This window comes from Balaenoptera borealis (genome assembly GCF_965194805.1).
Source record: "Balaenoptera borealis genome assembly, chromosome: 5".
Taxonomy (NCBI): domain Eukaryota; kingdom Metazoa; phylum Chordata; class Mammalia; order Artiodactyla; family Balaenopteridae; genus Balaenoptera; species Balaenoptera borealis.
The window spans coordinates 46,656,813-46,678,801 of NC_138862.1; the positions used below are offsets into that span (position 1 = coordinate 46,656,813).

The 21,989-nt window shown below is 43.4% G+C and overlaps 2 protein-coding genes across 8 annotated transcripts in view; one reads left to right on the forward strand and one right to left on the reverse strand.

Annotated features, from left to right (window-relative positions):
* The window catches only part of LOC309628824 (uncharacterized protein), a gene marked incomplete at its 5' end in the record, with an annotated part of 104,588 nt that extends 99,952 nt beyond the window's left edge, over window positions 1–4,636 (reverse strand). Inside the window, one exon of the mRNA XM_082392246.1 lies at window positions 4,463–4,636. Coding sequence (XP_082248372.1) covers window positions 4,463–4,636 — 174 coding nt within the window. The remainder of the gene's footprint in view (window positions 1–4,462) is intronic.
* The window catches only part of ST3GAL6 (ST3 beta-galactoside alpha-2,3-sialyltransferase 6), a 78,620-nt gene continuing 61,067 nt past the window's right edge, over window positions 4,437–21,989 (forward strand). For 5 of the 7 annotated variants that reach the window (XR_014244727.1, XM_082392178.1, XM_082392174.1 and 2 more), the window contains exon 1: window positions 4,440–4,568. The gene's annotated coding sequence lies outside the window, so the exon portion shown is untranslated. Of the gene's footprint in view, window positions 4,569–4,888; window positions 5,057–21,989 lie in introns of those variants that run through there. The other 2 variants (XM_082392175.1, XM_082392179.1) reach the window with 2 other exon arrangements.

Genomic DNA, 21,989 nt, shown 5'->3' on the forward strand with positions numbered 1-21,989 from the left:
TTTGAACATGAAAATATAAAATAGTTAATTATTTGAGTGTAGGTTTACGTACATTTTGCCCAGCAATTCCACTTTTAGGGATCCATCCTATAACAACACTCCCCTGAAGTGAAGTAGCATAAGTTCAGCTCCATAAACCAGTTATGATGAAAGGAAGTTGTTAAAAATGTTAAGTATCATTAATGCGCTAAGTGAGTGCTCTGAGTAAAGTGCCCCAGATAGTTTGCCTCAATTATCAGGCATGGGACTGGAAATTAGGAGAGCATCTCCACAGACAGATGGGAAGGGTGAGACATCTCCCTTCTCTCCTGTGAGGTGGCACATCAGCTGGGACAGTGGTCCAGGCTTCTAACATTTCTCAGGATTGAATAAGAGCTCTGAGCAAGCTGCTCCAAGATACAGCAGCTTTGTACACTGCTCCCACCCCCTCGCCCCGCCCACACACAACTCGGGGAGGTGTCCTACCATCTGGGGCTCTGTGCAGGGAGCTACCCAGCAATCAGAAGGGCCAACCTCTTTTCGCTGATGGGGTAACTAGGAGTCAGCTAAGAGATCTCAGTTCCTTTCCCTCCTGGTCCTCATTCCTAGATCACTTGGCTTGAGGCCAGAACTGCCTTCCAGGGAGAAAAGTCAAGGAACTTTAGCATAACCACCGAACTGCCCTCTAAAAAGGAAGTAGTACTTTACACTTACTTGAGTAGCTTCCTTGCCACCTTTGCTGAAAACTCACTAATTTACTCTTTAATCTTTTCAGTTTTTGCCAATCTGATTTCTCATTACTGTCTAGTTTTTCTTACACAGTGTTATTATAAAAAAGACACTAAATTTTTTGCACATGTTTGTGGACTATTTGTATTTCTTCAGTGAATTGCTTGCTTATGGCCTGTGTCCTATTTTTAAATGGGTTGTCTTTTTTATTGATCCATAGGAATTCTTTACATATATTCTGGATATTAACCCTTTTTAATAATACTGCAATTGTTTTCCATCAGTTGTCTTAATTATGGCTCCCACCACATAGATATTGACATGCTCATGTGCTTAGAACTTGCTGAACCCCAGTTCCACCTTCTCCCTTCTCTCCCTCTCCAGCTTGTGGAAGGAGAGTAAATGCAGTTCCTGACAACTACTGGGCCACTAAGACCTCTGAAACCTTGACAGGACTAGTAGAATAAGGAGACACTATCATTTATGAAGTGGCAAATAAGCTTTCTGGTAGATGCGAATTCCTTTTTCATGAACTCACAATACTGGGGAAAACAACACAGTGGTTATTTACATATGCAAACGTGTAGCTGAGCCCTTGCTCTGGAATGGAGATGTTGGAGAAAATAGGGCTCTGCTTGAGAGTACTAAACTGCCATTTGCTAAAGCAATAGTTTTTCTACACTGTAGGCAGACTCATAGCTCTAAGTTAGGATTTAGACTCCTTACACACTGGCTTATTTTTGAGATGCACATGTCCTCGATTTTTTTTTTTTTTTTTTTTTTGCCACACCACACGGTGTTTGGGATCTTAGTTCCCCGACCAAGGACTAAACCCATCCCTGCAGTGGAAGTGCAGAGTCTTAACCACTGGACTGCCAAGGAAGGCCCTGCACATATTGTTTAAATAATTGCTTGCAGGAGATAAAGACAGGGCTGGCAGGATCTTTACACAGAGTTGGAGGAAGGATTGTATGTAAAAAGGATTAGTTTGGTCAAGCTCAGTCCTGAGCCAGATATTGTTTAAAACTGAACACCCCAAGCCTTGAGAATGTTACGAAAACTTTCTTTTAAATTATTATTAACTTATAAGGGGATGTTGTGTGAAAGTGGCCTCTTTTCACTTTGTGGGTATCTCCAGTCCTGGGGTTCATCTACTATGATCTGATGTGACTTGCTGACAGCACACCCCTACAAGTAGGTCTCTTCTGCATGGAGTAGACAGTCCTACATCAATCATGCCAAGAAAGCCTGTGCTTGGGACGGGGCATGAGAATTTGGAAGGCAGGCTGTATATTGGGGTGAAGAAGAAATACTACTTTCTTGAACCTTACTCTAGACTGTGATTCTACAGAGTGCTGACTGGCACCCCAGGGTAGTGCGGGGAACCTGGCTTTCACCTGTCCCTGGATACCCTGGGGCACATCCCATGAAATAATATCATTTTAATTCAAAGAGACTGCACCATCCATAATCAAAAAACAAACCTAGCAAACAAGGCCAGCCCTACGTGTACAATGCCTAAATAATATGATTTCAGGGACCTTTAAAAGACCCTGCATGTCCCAATAGTCCTGGCCCTTCCCCTCCCACCTTATTAGAATAAATCTTCTACACAAAGGCTGAGTTATAGTTACATTGTGAAAAATCCCTACCCCCCCCAAAAAGTTACCAAAAACACTATCCCAGAGAGGGCTACAAATTCACCCTGCTTAATTCTTTATCACCTTCCACAAGAATTCAAAATTTTTACATAGTTGCAATAATGTGCCCATGAAATAATGTATCCTGCATAGTTGCAATCATGTGCCCATGCAATAATGTATCCTGCATTAAAAAAAAAAAAAAAAAAAAGTTTTACAGGTCAAAAGCCCTTACCCCAGATAGTTACATAGTGGTATGACATTCTGGAAAGAAAATTGATTTTGGTTCCGGGCACTTTTTTTTTTTAATTTTTATTTACTATTTTATTTATTTTTAATTTTTTTTGGCTGTGTTGGGTCTTCGTTTCTGTGTGAGGGCTTTCTCTAGTTGCGGCGAGCGGGGGCCACTCTTCATCGCGATGCGCGGGCCTCTCACTATCGCGGCCTCTCCTGTTGCGGAGCACAGGCTCCAGACGCGCAGGCTCAGTAGTTGTGGCTCACGGGCCTAGTTGCTCCGCGGCATGTGGGATCTTCCCGGACCAGGGCTCGAACCCGTGTCCCCTGCATTAGCAGGCAGATTCTCAACCACTGCGCCGCCAGGGAAGGGAAGCCCCCCGGGCACTTTCATTCAAATCACTGCTTCAAAATAGGTGGTATGACCTTGGGCACATTACTTAACCTCTTGACCCCATTTCATCATTTTTAGGATATTATTCTGGTTTGCAGGATGAATGAGAGAAACAGACATGATACATGGAGGGTAGCTGACTCATGGTGGGAAAGGACTGGCAGTTAATACTCCTACTTCCTGGATTGATGTTTCTTTTGAGATGAGCACTGTGCTGAGAATTCTCTATGTTATCATCTATTTTAATCCTCCTAACAACCCCTGAAGATAGGTTATACTATCTCACTGTAGAGGTGGCCAAAAGGAAGTACACTGAGGTTAAGTCACTTGCTCAAGGTCACACTGCAGGCCGAAGGAGGAGGTGGAATTTGAATTAGGTTAGGGTGAACAGTGCCTTCTTGGTCACTACTGACTATGAAGAAGCACAAATGTCACCTAAGAACAGTGGATTGCCTCTCGCTTTAGCACGTGACGTTGCAGATTCAAAAATCCTAGGAAAGCCAGAGGGGAGGAGGTATACCACTGCTTTAATTCTGAAAGTCATGAACAAGAGAAGGGTAATAAACTCAGGAGAACCTAAAAGAGCAAAGTAACCTCAAGAAAAATGGGCCCAGATGGATAAATTCCCTAAACATCTTTCACTACTCTGATGTCTCAGGAACCACCTTTAAAATGACAAAATCTGTGTGGGTTACTTCAAAGGCAATTTGTAGAAAGGGAAAGGGATAGGAATTTTCTGAACCCTCTGGGTTTTTTGATAGGAGAACTGGGAAAATAACAAGTGCTGCCTCCTAGGGCTGTTGTTAAAATTAACACAAATACCAGAAGGTCCATCACAGACGGAGGACTTTGTTTCAGTGCCTGACACATTACTCACTTTGAATTGCACCCAAGTCTGTGGCTCTTCTCCCTGGGGTCATTTGATGGCATGTGATTTATATCACAAACACTGAAATTTAAAAAGTATTCACAGAGGGAAGAGATATGGGGACATATGTATATGTATAACTGATTCACTTTGTTATAAAGCAGAAACTGACACACCACTGTAAAGCAATTATACTCTAATAAAGATGTTAAAAAAAAAGTATTCACAGCTATCCAAGTATGAAGACGCTTTTCTCAAGGGAGACCTACTTTAATAAGAAAAGAAAATGCACGTCTCACCTTTGTTCTTCTCCCTAAAGTAACGTTTCCTCCAAAAGATAAAAAGCACTAACACATTTGTCCTTGAAGGGCAGAGCCCAGGAATTCTGGTCTCTCTGAACACCTCTCCCTTCCTGCTGGGGACCAAACCGCCTGCCCCGCCTCGTGTCACAGAAGTCCCCCACGCGCCAAGCAAAAGTGTTTACTTCTGCCGCCTGCCAGCCCGGCGGGGAGGGGTGGGGAGCACCCGAGGTGCCCCTCACTTTCGCCCCTGCAGCTTTCCAAACAAACCAGGACGGGATGGGAGTGTCTTCTTGGCTGTGGAACTTGATCCTCCTACCTTGTCCTGAAGCCACCCGCCGCTTTCCCCCGGCCCCCTTCGCGGTGATTTTCCTGTCCGGGACGCCCGGAGAGGGCGCGCGGCTGGTGTCCGCCCAGCCGGAAAGGTAGGGGCTCGGCCGCGCTCCCACTTAGCCGGCCCGGGGACGGGGAGCCCCAGCGGCTCCCTCCGCATTGCACCTTCCTCCGCGAACTCGGGGGCGGCCGCGGCCACCACGCATCTGGCGCCAGCCGCCGAGCGGGAGGAGCTTCTGCGCGGCTCCGGAGGCGCTAGGCGCTTTCGCCGGGGATCCGAACCCGGGCGCGGCGGGCAGCGCACGCGCCGGCGGACGCCTGGGACTCCGGGCGGCGCCGCGCCCTTCCCCGCTCCCCCGCCGCGTCCGAGGGAGCCTGAATCCTTCCCGCGCCGCCCCTTGAACCGCGCCACCTTCCTCCGGTTACCGCCGGCCGCGGTCTTCGGCGGCTCGATGCTTCAGGCGCCGCGGGAGAGGCAGCAGCCGGCTGGGGCGAGCGGCGACGAGCGAGCCGAGAGCAGCGGGCCTCCGGCCCCGGAGCCCGGCACGACTCTGCGGTCTTCGCGCCGGGGCCTCGGCGGGTAACTCTCCCCCGCCCGCTTCGCTGCGGGTTTGCATCGCCGGGGGAGGGAGGTTGGGGGAGCGGAGAGATCCGCGGGCTTTGCAGCCCCTGAGGCTGAGGATCGGGGGCCGGGGGCGCGCCTCCACGCACCAATCCCCCCTCCTCCCAGGAGCCTGCGTGAGCTGGTCCCGTACCCCCGGGTTTAGGGAGTCGGGGGCGCTCGGCCCCAGGTGCTCTCCCGGGAGGGGCGGGAGGGGCGCTGGAAGCTTGAGCGCAGGAGAGGCCGACGGGGGTGATGGGCGCTTTGCTCACTATTGTTTGCCTGTAAAAGGGTCTGTACGCGAGCAGGGGCGAGAGGTCTGGAAGGTTCTCCCGTTTTACCTTAGAACATTTTGCTAGAAACCCTTCTTCCCGTCACGGTGGAACTAGACCTAGCAAACACAGCTCCGAGGCAATTTGGAGGAAAGGGCGGCGGTGAGAAAATTTCCGTGACTTGGGCTGCCGTTAGTTTAGGGGGTAGGGGAGAAAACGCTTGTGGTTTTGAGGCGGATTGTTTCCGAGCTCCCTGGCGATCTCAGCCCCTGTGTGCTGTTCTTTTGGCTTGAAAGAAAATCTATCAAAAGCTATTTTCAGAAACTAAAAACAAACCCAAAGCAGTTTTTTGGGGGAGGGTCTTCAGTAGAAGGGCGGGGAGAGAGGTTGGGGACGGGGGTGGGCGTTGCTGTTCAAAGATGATGGTTCAGAAACGGTTCTTGGGAGTGGTGATGAGAAAGACATCTTGCATGCCAGCATATCAGAAACTACGTAAACTGCAGATTCTAAACTCAGCAAAGTCGCATGTGCTTAAGAGGAGCGCCGCCGGGTGTAGATAGTTAAGGAAACTGCCGATCGGCCAGAAGCCCCTCGCCCTCTGGCCCCAAGTTCACACTAACCTTCTGGTCTTTGATAGCCGCTTTTACAAGGCTAGCTTGGATATTTGACTTTCCGGTCTTAAAACTTTCTCTCCCGGCTGCAGACCATGAAACTATCTTTTTATTTATACGGAGATGTTAAATATTTAGGAGGATCTGGTCAGGCTGGCAGGTTATTTTCCGTTCGAAAGCATGCTGATTTGACATTTGTAAATTGATTCGTTTTCGCTTCCTTTTCCTTTCACCTACGACTGCTTTTAATACGAAGATCTGCAAAGAACCACTCTTAGTTTGTTATCTATTGATAGTTTGTCGTCTCTGAATAAGTCTAATCATCCCGGAGGCACATTAGATAATGGCAACTTTGGTTTATGAGGAGAGAACTCTTCTAGAAACTGTGTTTTCCTGTTCTGGCTTCAAGCTGTCCTTAATCCTGGAGGGGGAGGGGAGGTCTTCATTGGTTGCCCTTGTGGCTTCTCTTGAGCAATATTTTTATCAGTGTCCCTCTCTGATTGTCACAGCCGCAGATCGTACCGTGTCTCCGTATTATGGTGCAATAAAACAAGACTGCTATTTTGATTATGTTTCAGTAGATTTGTTAGAAGTACTCAATTTATTCTTATGCCCCGAATCAATACAAATCTTCGGGGCTCAGAAAAGCATAGAGGAACAGTTTTGGCAGAAGAATGCCATTAAGAGACATAGCATTTTAAAAAATCAGTCTTTTGTGGAAATTGTAATTTTCAAGTTTTCTCATTCCAAATATCACTGGCAGCCGTTTTCTTCTGTTGGAGATATTTCTGTGTTCCATGTCATATGGAATATTATGGAGAGAAGTGAAATAATGCCGTGCCTCCCATGTTTCTCTGATAAGCATCATCTGCTAACCACTTGGCTTTCGTGGAAATTTGTGATTCCATTCAGACTGGGGACCAGAGACCTGTTTAAGTGCATTCTAGGCGATGCTTATCAAGGAGGTAAGGAAAACACAAAACTCAGGCGGCCTCCACTATGATCCCCAGTGAGTTCCCCTATGCTATTTTATTAAATCTTCCCAACCACCCTATGAGACAGGAATGCTTAACCTTATTTTATAGTTAAAAAAACTGAGACTGCCCAAGGTTAAGTGACCTAGAATGGATCACAGCAAGGTCACTTCACCTCTGCCTTACACCATTCCAGAAAGCCTCTGTAGCAGACATTCTTCACCAATTCTTCCATTCATTTGCATATCTTTCTCCTTTGCCTTCCACAATGCTCATTTATATACCCCCTGATCGGAACGCAGATTAATTCTTTTGTTTGTTTGTTTGTTTTTTGTTTTCAGAACTATTTATTAAATCAAAGCAAAAATATATACAAAAAACATACTCTGAATAATGGCTACACATATAATTTTCGACAGATACTTACAAATATTCATGTCTCCCTTTCTTTTGATTAATATATTTTTTTAACGTCTTTATTAGAGTGTAATTGCTTTACAATGGTGTGTCAGTTTCTGCTTTATAACAAAGTGGATCAGTTATACATATACATGTCCCCATATCTCCTCCCTCTTGCATCTCCCTCCCTCCCACCCTCCCCACAGATTAATTCTTTTTTTTTGGTATAAATTTATTTATTTATTTATTCATTTATCCCTGGCTGCGTGGGGTCTTCGTCGCTGCGTGCGGGCCTCTCACTGCAGTGGCCTCTCTTGTTGCGGAGCACTGGCTCTAGGCACACGGGCTTCAGTAGTTGTGGCACGCGGGCTCCGCAGTTGTGGCTCGCGGGCTCTAGAGCGCAGGCTCAGTAGTTGTGGCACACGGGCCCAGTCGCTCCGCAGCATGTGGGATCTTCCCGGACCAGGGCTCGAACCCGTGTCCCCTGCATTGGCAGGCAGATTCTCAACCACTGTGCCACCAGGGAATTCCCCCAGATTAATTCTTAATTACCCCTCATGCTTGGCTTCTTGAGCAGGTGCTCTGCGTACTTTGCCTTTCCTTCTGATAGCTCCAGACTTTCAACAATTAGTTATTGTCTATCTTCTCCACATCTTTGACATGCCCCTTGGGTGTGCTGTGTCTGGCCAGGTTTACAAGGTCATGTTATCTCCATTGGCTTATGTTCTGAAAGTTCTTTTCATTCTGAATACATGTATATTCTCACTGAAGTTCCTGCTTATCCTTCTTGCCTGGAAGAAATCTTCCAAGGGCTACAGCCCCACCCTCACAGCTGAAATGAATCTCTCGTTTCTCCCAAATACAGTGGACAACAGCACACACCACGATTTCCAATCGAACCCTGGTAAGTTAGAAATAAAAAGTATTTAGTTTGGAGAGAGCTTGATGTATGGAACAGGCTGTCTGCCTTGGACATTACAGTGTTTCAGTAGAAGACTGTATTTATGATTCCATGTCAGGGTGTTAGAAGCACAGTTCCCTCACCACAGTGGGGTAGCAGGCGTTCTTTCCCATGATGGTGACTGAATTGGTGGAAGTGTCTCAGACTCGGTCAGGAACTTGGCTGCCATACAGTCGGGCTAAGAAGCGATAATATTATGGGGGTGAGGTTATGAGGGTAAAAGAGAGCGAATAACAGTAGGATCTGAGTCTCTTCCCCACATCCATATTTCTTTTTCCTTTTCTTCTTTTTTTTTGTGGGGGGGCAGATCTTTTGGTCATCCAGCTTCCCATTTACTGTCACAACCTTCTGCATCAGATCAGGGCTTTCCTCTTCCTGGACCATTGGGAAAAGGTGAAGGAAAGCACTCAACCCTTAGGAGATTTTGTTACCTTCAACACTGGAAAGCTGAGTGAAGAGGATCTCTTCTTCTGCATTCTCTCTTCCCCCTTACACCTGAAACACAGTGGGCCAATGCCATCGTTTCATCCAGTAGCACAGAATAATGCTGGTCTTTGAAGAATTCTTTCAACATTGATTTACTTTTTATGTGGTTGGGAATGGAAAGGTCTGTGGGAGATGAGGGAATAAGGCCTCCAGATGAGGAAATGGAAAGGAAGCTGGAAATTTCTCCAAGGGAAACAGCGTTACTCTCACCTTCATGGGTTGTGGCAGCAGGCCCAGAGCTGGTGTAGCTGTGGGTCATGGTCACTATGCTTTGATGGGGCAACAAGGGAGCAGAGAGTGGTTTTGCAGTGGCTCTTGCGTGACTTTCCGCAGTCATCTATATGGTGGGACTTGAAATTTAACCAATATTTACTGCGTACCCACCATGTAATAGATGTTCTAGGTAGGGCATGTGACGTTGAACAAAACAGATGAAGCTCCCACTCTTACAGAGCTTGTGTTTCTGTGGGAAATGGGATCAATAAACCAGATACAAATAAATGGAAAAACGTTTTTCAGGTAGAAATGAGTGTTACAAAGACAATGCAATGTGGGCGCGTGCGAGACAGGGCATGGGGGAAGCCAGTTCAGAGCAGTCAGAGAGCTGCTGGGAGGAGGGGATATTTGAAGTGAGATGTGAATGATGAGAAGGAGCCCATCAAGTGAAGAGCAGCAGGAAGAGCATTGTAGGCAGAGGGAACAGCAACTGCAAAGGCCCTGAGGCATAAATGAATCTGGGATGTCTGGAGAACTTGTAGATGGAGAAGAGTGCAAAAGGGCAAGAGAGGAGATGAAGTCAGTGAGGCAGGCGGAAGACCGCTTATGTGAAGATTTTAAGTCTTAGAAAGGAGTTTGAATTGTGTTTTTATTAGAATGGGCTGCCACTGGAGACTCAGAATTAGAGACTCAGTCTTCATCTGGTGGGCAATGGGCTTTCCTGTTTCTCTCTCTCTCTCTCTCTCTCTCTCTCTCTCTCTCTCTCTCTCTCTCTCTCTCACACACACACACACACATTTTCACTCTCAGTTTTTCTTCTCCCTATTAATTGTCCATCACTGATTTCCCCTTCTTTGCCCTAGGTCAGAGCACAGGCATATCCACACAGAAAAGCAGGGCTCAGAGGACTGTGGACAGTCTTCCTCTTACCCTCTGAAATAAATCCATATACTCAGTTTCAATTTCACGCATGAAACTCCCCATCACTAGCTCTGATTTCTTAGCCTCTCTCCAGACTATCTAGTTGTCTCTAAGTCTCTGGATTGGCTGGTGACATCTGAAACTAGATACTAAAAAGTATCTAGTCAAATCAATCATAGTTGGTATCTTTTGCAAGACAATGATTGTCCCAAAAGGGGATATTCTGTGTAACAAGAAGGTCTTGCCTTTTCCAGAACTCCCACTCCCTTTCCCCAGCCTATGCAGTCTGATATGAGAGGTAGTTTCAGTGGAAATGTGCAGGACTCTTATAATAGTTGCCATGGGACTATACTGTGCCTTAGAAATTTCATTTCTATTGTTCTTTGTAGATGATCTTGTCAGTCTTAGAGTAACACTTAAATCATGAAAGCTTATGTCCAAGTCGATATCTCCTAGTAGCACTGGTTTATCAGAAATGAACAGAAGCATTTTATCAGTTATCCTTTGATTCCAGGAAAGCTCGTTATTGCCAGTACATAACTCTCTGGGGAAGCTTGGTATACTCTTTAGGGAGAAAATTGTTTTTGAGATTATTTAGCCAGATGCCCTGCTCATTTATTAATTTACATACTTAACATACGTAGTATAATTTTTTTAAAAAATTATTTAATTATTTATTTATTTATCCATTTATGGCTGTGTTGGGTCTTCGTTTCTGTGCGACGGCTTTCTCTAGTTGTGGCAAGTGGGGGCCACTCTTCATCGCGGTGCGCGGGCCTCTCACTATCGGCCTCTCTTGTTGCGGAGCACAGGCTCCAGACGCGCAGGCTCAGTAGTTGTGGCTCACGGGCCCAGCTGTTCCGCGGCATGTGGGATCTTCCCAGACCAGGGCTCGAACTCGTGTCCCCTGCATTGGCAGGCAGACTCTCAACCACTGCGCCACCAGGGAAGCCCCAATATAATTTACATACTATTTCATATATAACACAACTCACTTTCAGCTTTTCGTGGCTGTTTCTTTCTGACTGATGTAGTGGCATAAAATCTGGAACACGTTTCTATTTGAGAGGGCAGCGATTATGTCTTGTCTTGTTCGCCCCTGTGTCCTCGGTACCTGGTGTGGTGTCCAGAACACTATAGATGGCCATGGATTAACTCACAATGTGAATATATTAGCTCAGCTGTAACATCTTTATAACTCTTAGGATTATAACTATTAGTATCATCAATTTGTCATCTCAAAAACTTAACACGTTGGAGAAGACAGGTGAAAGGTGAATTCATTACTGTGGATTAGTCTATATTAATTAAAACTTCTGGTTTTGAAACTCTTCTTTTTGAAAATAATATAGTATACTTAGGCTGACACGTAAGAGACCGGTATGTGAATATTATCAGGTGGATATTCTCAAATTTGTTTTCGTGTACAGTAACTTTCAGAACAGTTTCATAATTCATAATTTATGATAATTTGAGTTGGGTTAGTCAGTTAGTTGGGTATGTGATTACATTAGTGAGGAAATACGTGTGCCAAGAGCATGGATAACGAGATCATTTCCCTCTTTAATAGCCCAGCATCTCACATCCATGATGTCATGCCCTTTAGTAGGCAGAGATTTGCACTGCTTGAGTTCCAGTGCTTATTATGATATTTCTTAGGTTTCTGTTATGTATCATTTTGCCTAACTGGAGACACACACAGATGCCCTGGGGATAAAAAGCCCTCCTCATTGAGATTGCCAGAGCTGGGAGGAGTCCCTGCCTGGCAGAGGGAACTGAGAGGGGCCCAGCTGTGGGCTCTTGTGAGACTCATAGTGACAACGTTTCTCACAAAGAACGGTGCCTTCAGAGGGCATTTTCCTGGTTAATACAGATATTCAAGGACATGCTGTTACATAAACAAAGCCTTCTTGTCTTCGAGCTGATTTTATGCAGTCTCCCTCCCCACACCCCATCATATTTTAGTCGGCAGAGAAGTTATCAGCCCGCTGCTTCAGACAGCTTGGAGGAGTTTTCTTCTTAGGAAAGATACTATTGCAACTATTTAGGCCAGCACCGTAGAAGGTGTTGCTTTTATTAAAATAATAAAATAAAATCTGTATAAAAAATACAATATAAAGTATGACAAATGAAATAAAATAAGATAAAATGCTTTTATTAAAATCTGTGCAACCCTTTAGTATTTAAGAGTCCTTCATGTATTAAGGGATAGAAGAGGCAGAGGTAAGGGAATATGTACATTTTCTATGTTCAGCATAGAGCCAAAGAATAAAAGACCAGATTTTTTTTTTAATTCCCTGACTTCTTTTTAGGGATAATATACAGCTAATATAAAATTAGATAATGTAATATATAATAATTATTATAATATAATAAAGATAATATAAAGTTATAAAACTGCACTTAAAAATTGAGAAATGGGTTATCCAGTTGCATTTAGACAAGAGCAATGAGATGATAATCCAGTTGCATTTCAACTGGATTTTCAACTGCTTTTCAGCAACAGCAACTAATTTAATTTATAATTTTATTTAATTGACAGACTCTGCAAGTTAAAGGGACTCTCTGTTGTAAATGTAAATGATCTTTGTGAGATGAAGAATACTGCTGTCAAGATACTTTTGATATTTGGAGCCAATATTTCAAGTAAATGTCAAAGGAAGTTAGCTAATCACTCTTGTTTGATCCCAGCTATGCTACAATTAAATTAGAAATAATTGGATTTTTTTCTTTAGCAGGATGTTAAGGGATATGTGTAATTTCTGATCATGAAGTACCTGTAAATGTTTCGCAGGCCCTGAATTTTTTTGGAGGACAAAACTGGCCCACCTATTGCAAAACAAAAACAAAAACAAACCCCCCCCCCCACTATTTTTACAGAATCGGTGTGTAGGGCTCTTTTGCTTTAACCATAAGTAACATGATCATATTCTTATAAAAAGCTTCTACCCAAGTTCTCCACCTATGACCACCAATATTCCTGTCCACGCACCTTTTATCATAGCATTCCTCAAGCATGGTTTTTATTATGGAAATTTTTTTCTGCTCAAAAAATCCAGAGAATTTCTCCCACAGGTCTTTGAAGTTTTCTGCCATCTCCTGTTGCTAACTTTCTTTTCACTCTTCCATTTGCACTACAGTCACTGCAAGCCTCCTGGCGCTGCAGCTTGCAAGGGTCCTTTGACGCTTAGTGCCTTTCTCCTTCCACTCCACACTCCCCCTCCCCCATCCAAGCCCGGTGATGACCTGCCTTCGTTTCCCAGCTTCATGGCCAACAACTGCACGACTCTGAACGCATTGCCTAACTTCTGGGAGCATCACTTTCTTTATCTGTAAACTTGAAATAATGCCCACATCACAGTTATGATAATTAGAAAGAAAACACGTATAAATAGTTCAGCATAGTGCCTGCCAAATATCATTTAATCAATGTTGTTACATTATTATTATTATAATTCTATTATTATAGCTGTTCTTCCTCGAATAGTTAAAATTTGACTTTCTCCAGAAAGTCTTTCTGTTTGGCCTTCTCTAGCTCTAATTTTTTCTCCAGTCTGTGTCCTCTTAGACCCTGACTTCACTTTGGACTCTATTAATCTACTCATGTTGTATTTCTTTAATTATTTTTCTGTGAACAGCAACAAATATTTGGGCACCTATCATGTGCCAGGCACAGTGCTATTTACAACATAGAGATCCATGGGCATGCAGTGGAGGGATACAGTGTGTGTGTGCGTACACACACACACACACACACACACACACCACACGGGCTTCAGGTGAAGATGGGGGATGAAAATCTGTTGGTTGAATAGCACTGTGAGTTTTTCAGAATAAACTAGGGTTAAGAAGTAAAAACTACTCTATTCAGATGTCCATTAAAAAAATTAAAATTATTAATTTTCATCTTTTTCTATAGTATAAAAAATATGATAGTTATAGTTTCTGTATTCTTTTTTTTTTTTTAAAGAATGATATTGGAGGACAACTCCTTTAGATCACTTCTTTTTTTTTTTTAATTAATTAATTAATTTATTTTTGGCTGTGTTGGGTCTTTGTTGATTGGCTTGGGCTTTCTTTAGTTGCCGCGAGCAGGGGCTACTCTTCGTTGTGGTGCGCGGGCGTCTCATTGTGGTGGCTTCTCTTGTTGCGGAGCACGGGCTCTAGGTGCTTGGGCTTCAGTAGCTGTGGACCTCAGGCTTTAGTAGTTGTGCCTCGAGGGCTCTAGAGCGCAGGCTCAGTAGTTGTGGCACACGGGCTTAGTTGCTCTGCGGCATGTGGGATCTTCCCGGACCAGGGCTCGAACCTGTGTCCCCTGCATTGGCAGGCGGATTCTCAACCACTGTGCCACCAGGGAAGCCCCAGTTTCTGTGTTCTTGAAACAGCTTTACATATGCTTTCTTTCTTAGAAGCTCCTCTATCCTCATCCAAACACAGGGTAAAGGTAGAAAAGGAAGTCTTCCTTGAAGAGCAGAATCCCACTAGACCATTCCAGTTTATGGCGGGGAGGGCAAAGGATGGGAGGGAAAAATCCGGGCAGCAGGAACAGCATGATCAAAGGCACTGAGACATGAAACAGTATTGAGTAGGATGGAGAACTGTGCAGAGTTTCGTGCTCATAGAGCATAGTGTTCAAAATCAAGCATTTTGGGAGATGATGCAGGAGAGAATGTAGGGCTCAGCTAAATCAGACTCAGAGACCTATGGCCTATATGTTTACATCTCCCTATAAGGATATGCACTTGGGTAGGTCTACATAGACAATTTTAACAAATTTATATATAACAAGTTATAACAGTCAAATTCTGCACATTGCTTCTAAAGTTGCACTTGAATTTTACATGTGGCATGGAATACATCTCTTCCATTTGCTGTTTTCATAAGAAAATGATGAAAACATTAGTTACCTGTAATATATAATTGATATTAGAGCTCTCATTTTTAATAACTTAAGTGTTGGAAAGATAGATATGTGAGGGAGTTCCCTGGTGGCCTAGTGGTTAGGATTCCAGGCTTTCACTTCCATGGCCCAGGTTCAATCCCTGGTTGGGGAACTGAGATCCTGAAAGGCACGCGCAGTGCAGCAAAAAAAAAAAAAAAAAAAAAAAAAAAATTGTGAAGTATCATTTGAGACTTCTGAAGCCTGGGTTTCTATATGAAAGTAGAGAGTAGAGAGGGACTTCAATAGGACAGAGCCATCCAAGAACCGACCAGAGGACCATTACAAATTCGTAGCCTTGAAACTTTCAGTGCCTCCCTAATACATTTCACACCCAAGAAAGCCACAGCTTCGGCTTCTATAATTATGTGATTGATAATTTGTATGTACAATTTGATCAATATTTTTATTTCTTTGTTTGCATTGCAGTTAATGCTTGGCTTCCTTTCCCCCCCTCCACTCCTTTTTTTTACCCCTCTCCTCCTCCCCGCTCCCATTTTTAAGGCAACATGCAGTTTGGTTTTTTTAAAAATTAATTTATTTTATTTTATTTATTTTTGGCTGTGTTGGGTCTTCATAGCAGTGCGCAGTCTTCTCATTGTGGTGGCTTCTCTTGTTGCGGAGCACGGGCTCTAAGTGTGCGGGCTTCAGTAGTTGTGGCTCACGGGCTCTAGAGCGCAGGCTCAGTAGTTGTGGCGCACGGGCTTAGTTGCTCCGCGGCATGTGGGATCTTCCCAGACCAGGGCTCGAACCCGTGTCCCCTGCATTGGCAGGCGGATTCTTAACCACTGCGCCACCAGGGAAGCCCCATCAGTTAGTTTTTGATATATCAATATGTTATTTAGAGCTTATGCAATGTCTGATGTTAAATGTCTGAATTATATTTAATTCTAGAAAATCTTATGTGTTTTTATTACAGAAATATGTTTTCCACCAAGTCTGAGTGGTGTCCAGTGTATTTTAACTCTGTCTTTCGGTGTTGATTTCTCTTGCTTAGGAATTAAGCAATAGGACCGAAAACTCCCTAAACGTAAGAGTGTAAAATTCCCAGAGGAAAATTAGATGGGAAAGAAAAAAAAACACTGGAATTTACTTGAGGTGTAATTAGCCTGAAAATGGAATGTGTGGGAGAGGTCCGCAAGGAGGCTAGGAAAACAGAGGGCAGATCAAAAAGTGTCTTACTGCGTTTCTAGCACTACTGAGGGAAGAATGTATCCTTATTATAGGCCTGTGGTTATCAAACAACTTTTCTTATCACCCAGGGATTTGCCTCTAGAAGTTGTCAATCTTCCAGTTTAAATATATGTACTCCTTGGCTCTTATATTTTTCTCATTATAAGTGAATTACTTTGGCATTTCCATTTAGACACTAGCTCCTGGGAGTTGAACATCTCAGGTAAACTGACCACTCAAATGTCTGAACCAGCACAGCTGAGCAGCTAACTCTTGGGTTGGGGCTTCTCCCAGGTAATGCCTTTTTCTGAGGTTCTGCCTAGGCCGCCGATACCCCTATTTCTTGGACAGCTCCAATTTCTCTCTCTCTTTTTTTTAAAATTTATTTTATTTATTTATTTTTGGCTGCGTTGGGTCTTCGTTGCTGCGGGTGGGCTTTCTCTAATTGCGGCGAGCGGGGGCTACTCTTTGTTGCGGTGAGTGGGCTTCTCATTGCGGCGGCTTCTCTTGTGAGCACGGGCTCTAGGCGCATGGCTTCAGTAGTTGTGGCATATGGGCTCAGTAGTTGTGGCTCTCGGGCTCTAGAGCGCAGGCTCAGTAGTTGTGGCGCACGGGCTTTGTTGCTCTGTGGCATGTGGGATCTTCCCGGACCGGGGATCAAACCTGTGTCCCCTGCATTGGCAGGCGGATTCTTAACCACTGTTCCACCAGGGAAGTGCCTCTTTTTTTTTTTAAAGTAAAGTTCTTATGGAAATATATTGGACACACAGAGGAAGACACAAACCATGTAAAAGTATAGTTCGATACGTTTCCTCGCAGTGAACACACCCAGGCAACATGCCTCTGGATGAAGAGCTGGAACATTACCTGCCCTCCAGCAGTGTACCATGTGCTCCCACACAGTCACGGCTCCCCTCCTTGAATGTAACCACCATTCTGACTTTCACCACCATAGGGTGATTTTTTTTTTTCTCTTTCCTTTTCATTTGAATTGACACCCAGGTATTCTGAATGGCTCTAGAGCATCAGGGTCCCTCTGGCTGAGAGTAAGGACTAGGCATCAGGAAGGGTGTTATAGGTTGAAAACTGTGTCTCCCTAAAAAGACACGTTGAAGTTCTAACTCCCAGTACCTCAGAATGTGAACTCATTCGAAAATAGGGTCATTGCAGATGTAATTAGTTAAGATGAGGTCATGCTGGAGTAGGATGGACCCCTAGTCCAGTGTGATTGGTGTCCTTATAAGAAGCACCTGTGTGAAGACAGAGGCACAGAGAGAACACTATGTGAAGGCAGTGGATCGGAGTGATGATCTATAAGCCAGGGAATGCCAAGGAATGCTAGCAAACCACCAGAAACTAGAAAGAGGCAAGGAAGGTTTCTCCCCTACAGGTTTCGGATGGAGCATGGCCCTGCCAACACTTGGATTCTGGACTTCTAGCCTCCAGAACTGTGAGATAATACACTTCTGTTATTGTAAGCCACCCTGTTTGTGGTACTTTGTTGTTGCATCCCTAGAAAATGAATGCAGAGGGTCTGCGGGGGGCCTGGTGCTCTGACCCCTCTTCTCTCTGTCCCCCAGAGTGCACCTGATCCTTGGTTCTGTAATTGCCCTGGCTACACCCTTTCGAAGCTGCTCCTGCCTGGACTTAGCTCACAGAGTGCCCTGTCTTGCCGCTGGTTGTTCCATGTCTGTGTTGTGGAAGACAAGGTTTCATTACTATTGTATGGCTTTTTCTTTATTTCTTCACTCTGCTCTTCCCTAGTAGTTTCAGACTGAATCAGTTTGGTTTCCTGACACACCCCAGACCACGCTTTGTAAATCAGCCCTCTCTGCTTTCCCACCATTGCCTATCTGGGTCTCTGCTGAGGTGTCCTTAATCCATCCTCCCAGACCCAGACTGAACCACCTCCTCCGCCTAGTTGTCCCCAGTTCCTCTGATCCAAAATCATCTTTGATAGGAAACAAAAAGAACTTTATTCTTTAAATGAAATCCCTATTTCCAATAGTATGGCATGCTGTAAATAAAGGTTTCATTTTGTTGTACTTACGCATATCAAAGGCCGGTTCTCATTTCAGAAAATAAAAAAGCCCTCAGATCAAAAAGCAGCCCAACAATTAGTCTTTAGTTAGTAATAACGAACTAGGCAGAGCATATTAGATGATGGAGTATTTTTTTCTTCGGCAAAGGATTGGTTTTAGACTGCCTGACAGTAACTTATCGATTTCTTATTCTGGGCTGAGTTTCTGGTGTGAGGGGAATGATAAGGATCAGACTGTTGTTAAGTCCCCAGGGTGACTTCATAGACTCTGGCCACTTCCTTTGTTCTTTTGTACTGTTGCTTCAGCACCTAGGGATTCTGGTGGCTTTTGTCTTAAATGCTCTTAGCACAGACTCTCCCTTCACCTTATATGTCTATAGCCTAGGGTGGTTACAGAGTGCATGTGCCTTTTAACTGCCCCTGCTTTCTGTTCAGAAGCCATTGCTTACTGCTAGTAACTACTGGGGAAGTCTCTAGACATTTTAAAATATCACAAACATGGGGAAGTTTCAAAAGTTGAAGCATTTCAACTTTTGGTTCCTGGCCTATTGCCAATGTGATTCCTTATTCTCTTGCTAAGAATCTCTCAACCTCTAATTTCGGCTCTTCATACAATATATTTTGCCCTTTGAGGGAGAATGCAAAAAAGTTGCATGTTTTAGGCTTCTCTCTGTGTATTCTCTATAATATACATATTATTTAATTGAAAAATAATAAGAGAGTACACTTTGAAATGACAGTTAAGAGGTTAGAATGAGGCAAAATGTTATGTTCGGTATGTTTAATCGTCTATGTTTTTATGGACTTGCCTTGAGAGCATCTGTGTTGTCAGCTCAGACAGTCCTTGTTCCTTGAGATCTTGTGCCATGTGACGGATGGGTAATACGTATCTGTGTTGGATGGATGGATGGACAGACGGGCAAGTGGATGATGGAGCTGCTCCATTTGCTTGGCCCGTTATTTCACTGAACTACTGCTAGGATGATTTTCAGTGGAGTTCAGAGCTGCCTCCTGAAGCCTGGGTAGGTTTTCCTAAGCCCTGGGGGTTTTCTTGGGCTGGAGACCAGGGATGTAGAAGAAGTGATATCTCCTTGACTCTCTCCTGTGGAATGTGCTGAAACATTTGGCTAATTGTGACCATGGAGTCCAACAGTCTGACTCCATTGTGATCCCCAGTGTGCTGGAGTTACTTCTTTCAATGGAAACCCAGATTTCTTTTTTTTTATTCACCTTCTTGGGGGTGGTGTACACTTCTTTGGAAATCTGCTAGGAGAAGAGATGTTTCTTCCCCCTCCCTTCAAAGACAATGCTCTTACTCAAATTTCCTTTGCTCCTTCTAGACTAGGTTTTGTTTTGCTTTGTTTTGTTTTTGGCCGAGCTGTGCCTTGCAGGATCTTAGTTCCCCAACCAGGGATTGAACCCCGGTCTTGGCAGGGAAAGCGCCAAGTCCTAACCACCGGACTGCCAGGGAGTTCCCGAGACTAGGTTGTTTTATAGTGTAAAGAATGCAGCCATTAGTAAACATTTATCCATATTTTAAAACATCTGCCTTTTGAGGTTTTCTCAGATTCTTCTTTATAGAAAATGATGCTAAAGGGATAGGAAACCCATAGACAAGTCTTCACTTATTTGTAGACTTGACTTCAGTTTATGCTGGATGATAAACCTTGTTACAATGTCCTTGAGCTAAGAATTTTCACTAAGGTAAATAGATCATTGTTTATAGTCACACTGTTTATGGGTCTAAAGACTTCAGGGTGAAAGACCTGGCATTTCATTGTTTTGCTTAATTGTCCACTTTATTCAACATTGACTCTGGCTTATAGTAGGCACTTCCCAGTCCCTCAGTTCTAAAGAGAAATTTGGTTATCTTTCTGTGGGGTTGTACCTTGGATTATTTTCTGGCCAAAACACTGAACAAAGCATTCCAGAGAAACCTTTGGTTTGTTTATCTACTCGCTCAAATGCTCTAACTTTTCTGTCAGTGTGGTTATCAGAAAAAGAAAGTAATTGTAAGAAGGCTATTTTCAGCATCCACTTTTTCTTCAGTGTGTTTTGTTTTCAGCAGGATGATTATAGATTCACCTTACCTAGAAATGTATTTTCTTATTTAAAGTACTATTAACTTTTTCAGAGGTTTTCAGAGGGTCGTGGTATTTTAAACATCTACGTATTTTTAAACAACTTGAATGATCAAAGTTTATGTTTTAGAAAAAAGACTATGCAAAAGTGAAATTTCAGTTTTAAAGTATTTCTAGCAATTTGTAAGATTCACTGTCTTAGTAAACTGTTTTTTCTAGATTGGAAAAAAAAGAAGATTTTGCTCCAAAATGACATTTAGATTAGCAGTTCTCTGAAAACAACCTAAATGTCTGCTGGTAGGGAATGGAAAGCTTTGTGATATATTTGGTTGATAGGATACGCTACAGAACTTAAAAAGAATGAACAAAACCTTTATGCATCAATATGGATGGACCTCAAAACCAAAAGTGTAGAGTGAAAAACGCAAATTTCAGAATAGTATGTATTTGTTATGTCAATGTTAAACATTACTTTAAACAATATTATATACCACATAATGTTTATGAATGCATGTGGGTGTGTACACGTGTGTGAATAAAAAGTAGATAAATTTGTAATAGTGGTTGCCTCTCAGAGAAGAGGAACATGGTAAGGAGGGGAACATAAATCTCCATTAAAAAAAAATCCCTGAGAAGATATGGTTATTTTGGTTAATGGGTTCATGGGCATTTGTTATATTAACATTTGGACTTCTGTTAACGGGGTTTTTTTGAAAAAAATATTTATTGATTGATTTATTTGGTTGCTCTGCGTCTTAGTTGTGGCTCACATGCTCCTTAGTTGTGGCACATGGGCTCCTTAGTTGTGGCATGCAAACTCTTAGTTGAGGCATGCATGTGGGATCTAGTTCCCTGACCAGGGATTGAACCTGGGCCCCCTGCATTGGGAGTATGGGCTCTTAACCGCTGCACCACCAGGGAAGTCCCTGTTAACATTTTTGTGATGAAAAAATTCCATGTAATATTTCCTAATGAAATAGATTCCAACCTAGGAGCCATACATTTATCAAGACTCTGGGAATGAGACTGAAGCTATTCCAATACATCTATATTTCACAATATTATTCTGTGAAAAATGAAAATTGACAGAATGAATCTTGAAGATGAGGAAAGCTCCAAGTTGATCTGGCTCCTGGAAAGCTAGAATAGCTTACAGATTCAGAACAAAGAGCCTGGCAGCCAACTGCCTAGCCCAATCCCTGGCTTGATAACTAACTTTGAGACCTTGGGCAAGTTAACTTCTCTAAGCCTCTCAGTTTCCTCATTTACAGAATTAGAATAACAGGCCCATCTCAGCACTGTTGTGAGGGTTCTATGAGTTCATGCATGTAGTAGGCATGCAACAAAGATTAGCTCTTATCATTTTCATGCTTACTCCTATTATCGGCAACCTCAATTCTTCCGGTGAACTGTTTTCATTTTCACTTCAGAATCTTCACAAATGCTGTTTCCTCTGCCTGGGATGCTTTTCATTTCCACCCTGATTTCTTCTGGTTAACTCCTTCTCAGAGGAGTTCTCTGTGAATTTTCTCAAATTCCTCTGAGAAGCTCCCTGTCCTTCCCCACCTGGGTCAGTTTCTTGTCAGACCACAAATGTAATTTAATACTTACTTACATAGTAATAACTCTAAGTAATATTACTTAATAGTAATAACAACTACTTGCTAATTTCTGCTTCCCTCCTGGATTGTAGACTGTTTTTCTTCACTTCTGTATCTTCAGTGCCTACGACAAGGGCTGGCATTAGGAAATTAATTATTGACTAAATCAGCAAAGTTATAGTAGAGGTAAAAACTTTCAGAGTTAATTTTACTAGGAAATGAATTTACTCCCTTTGC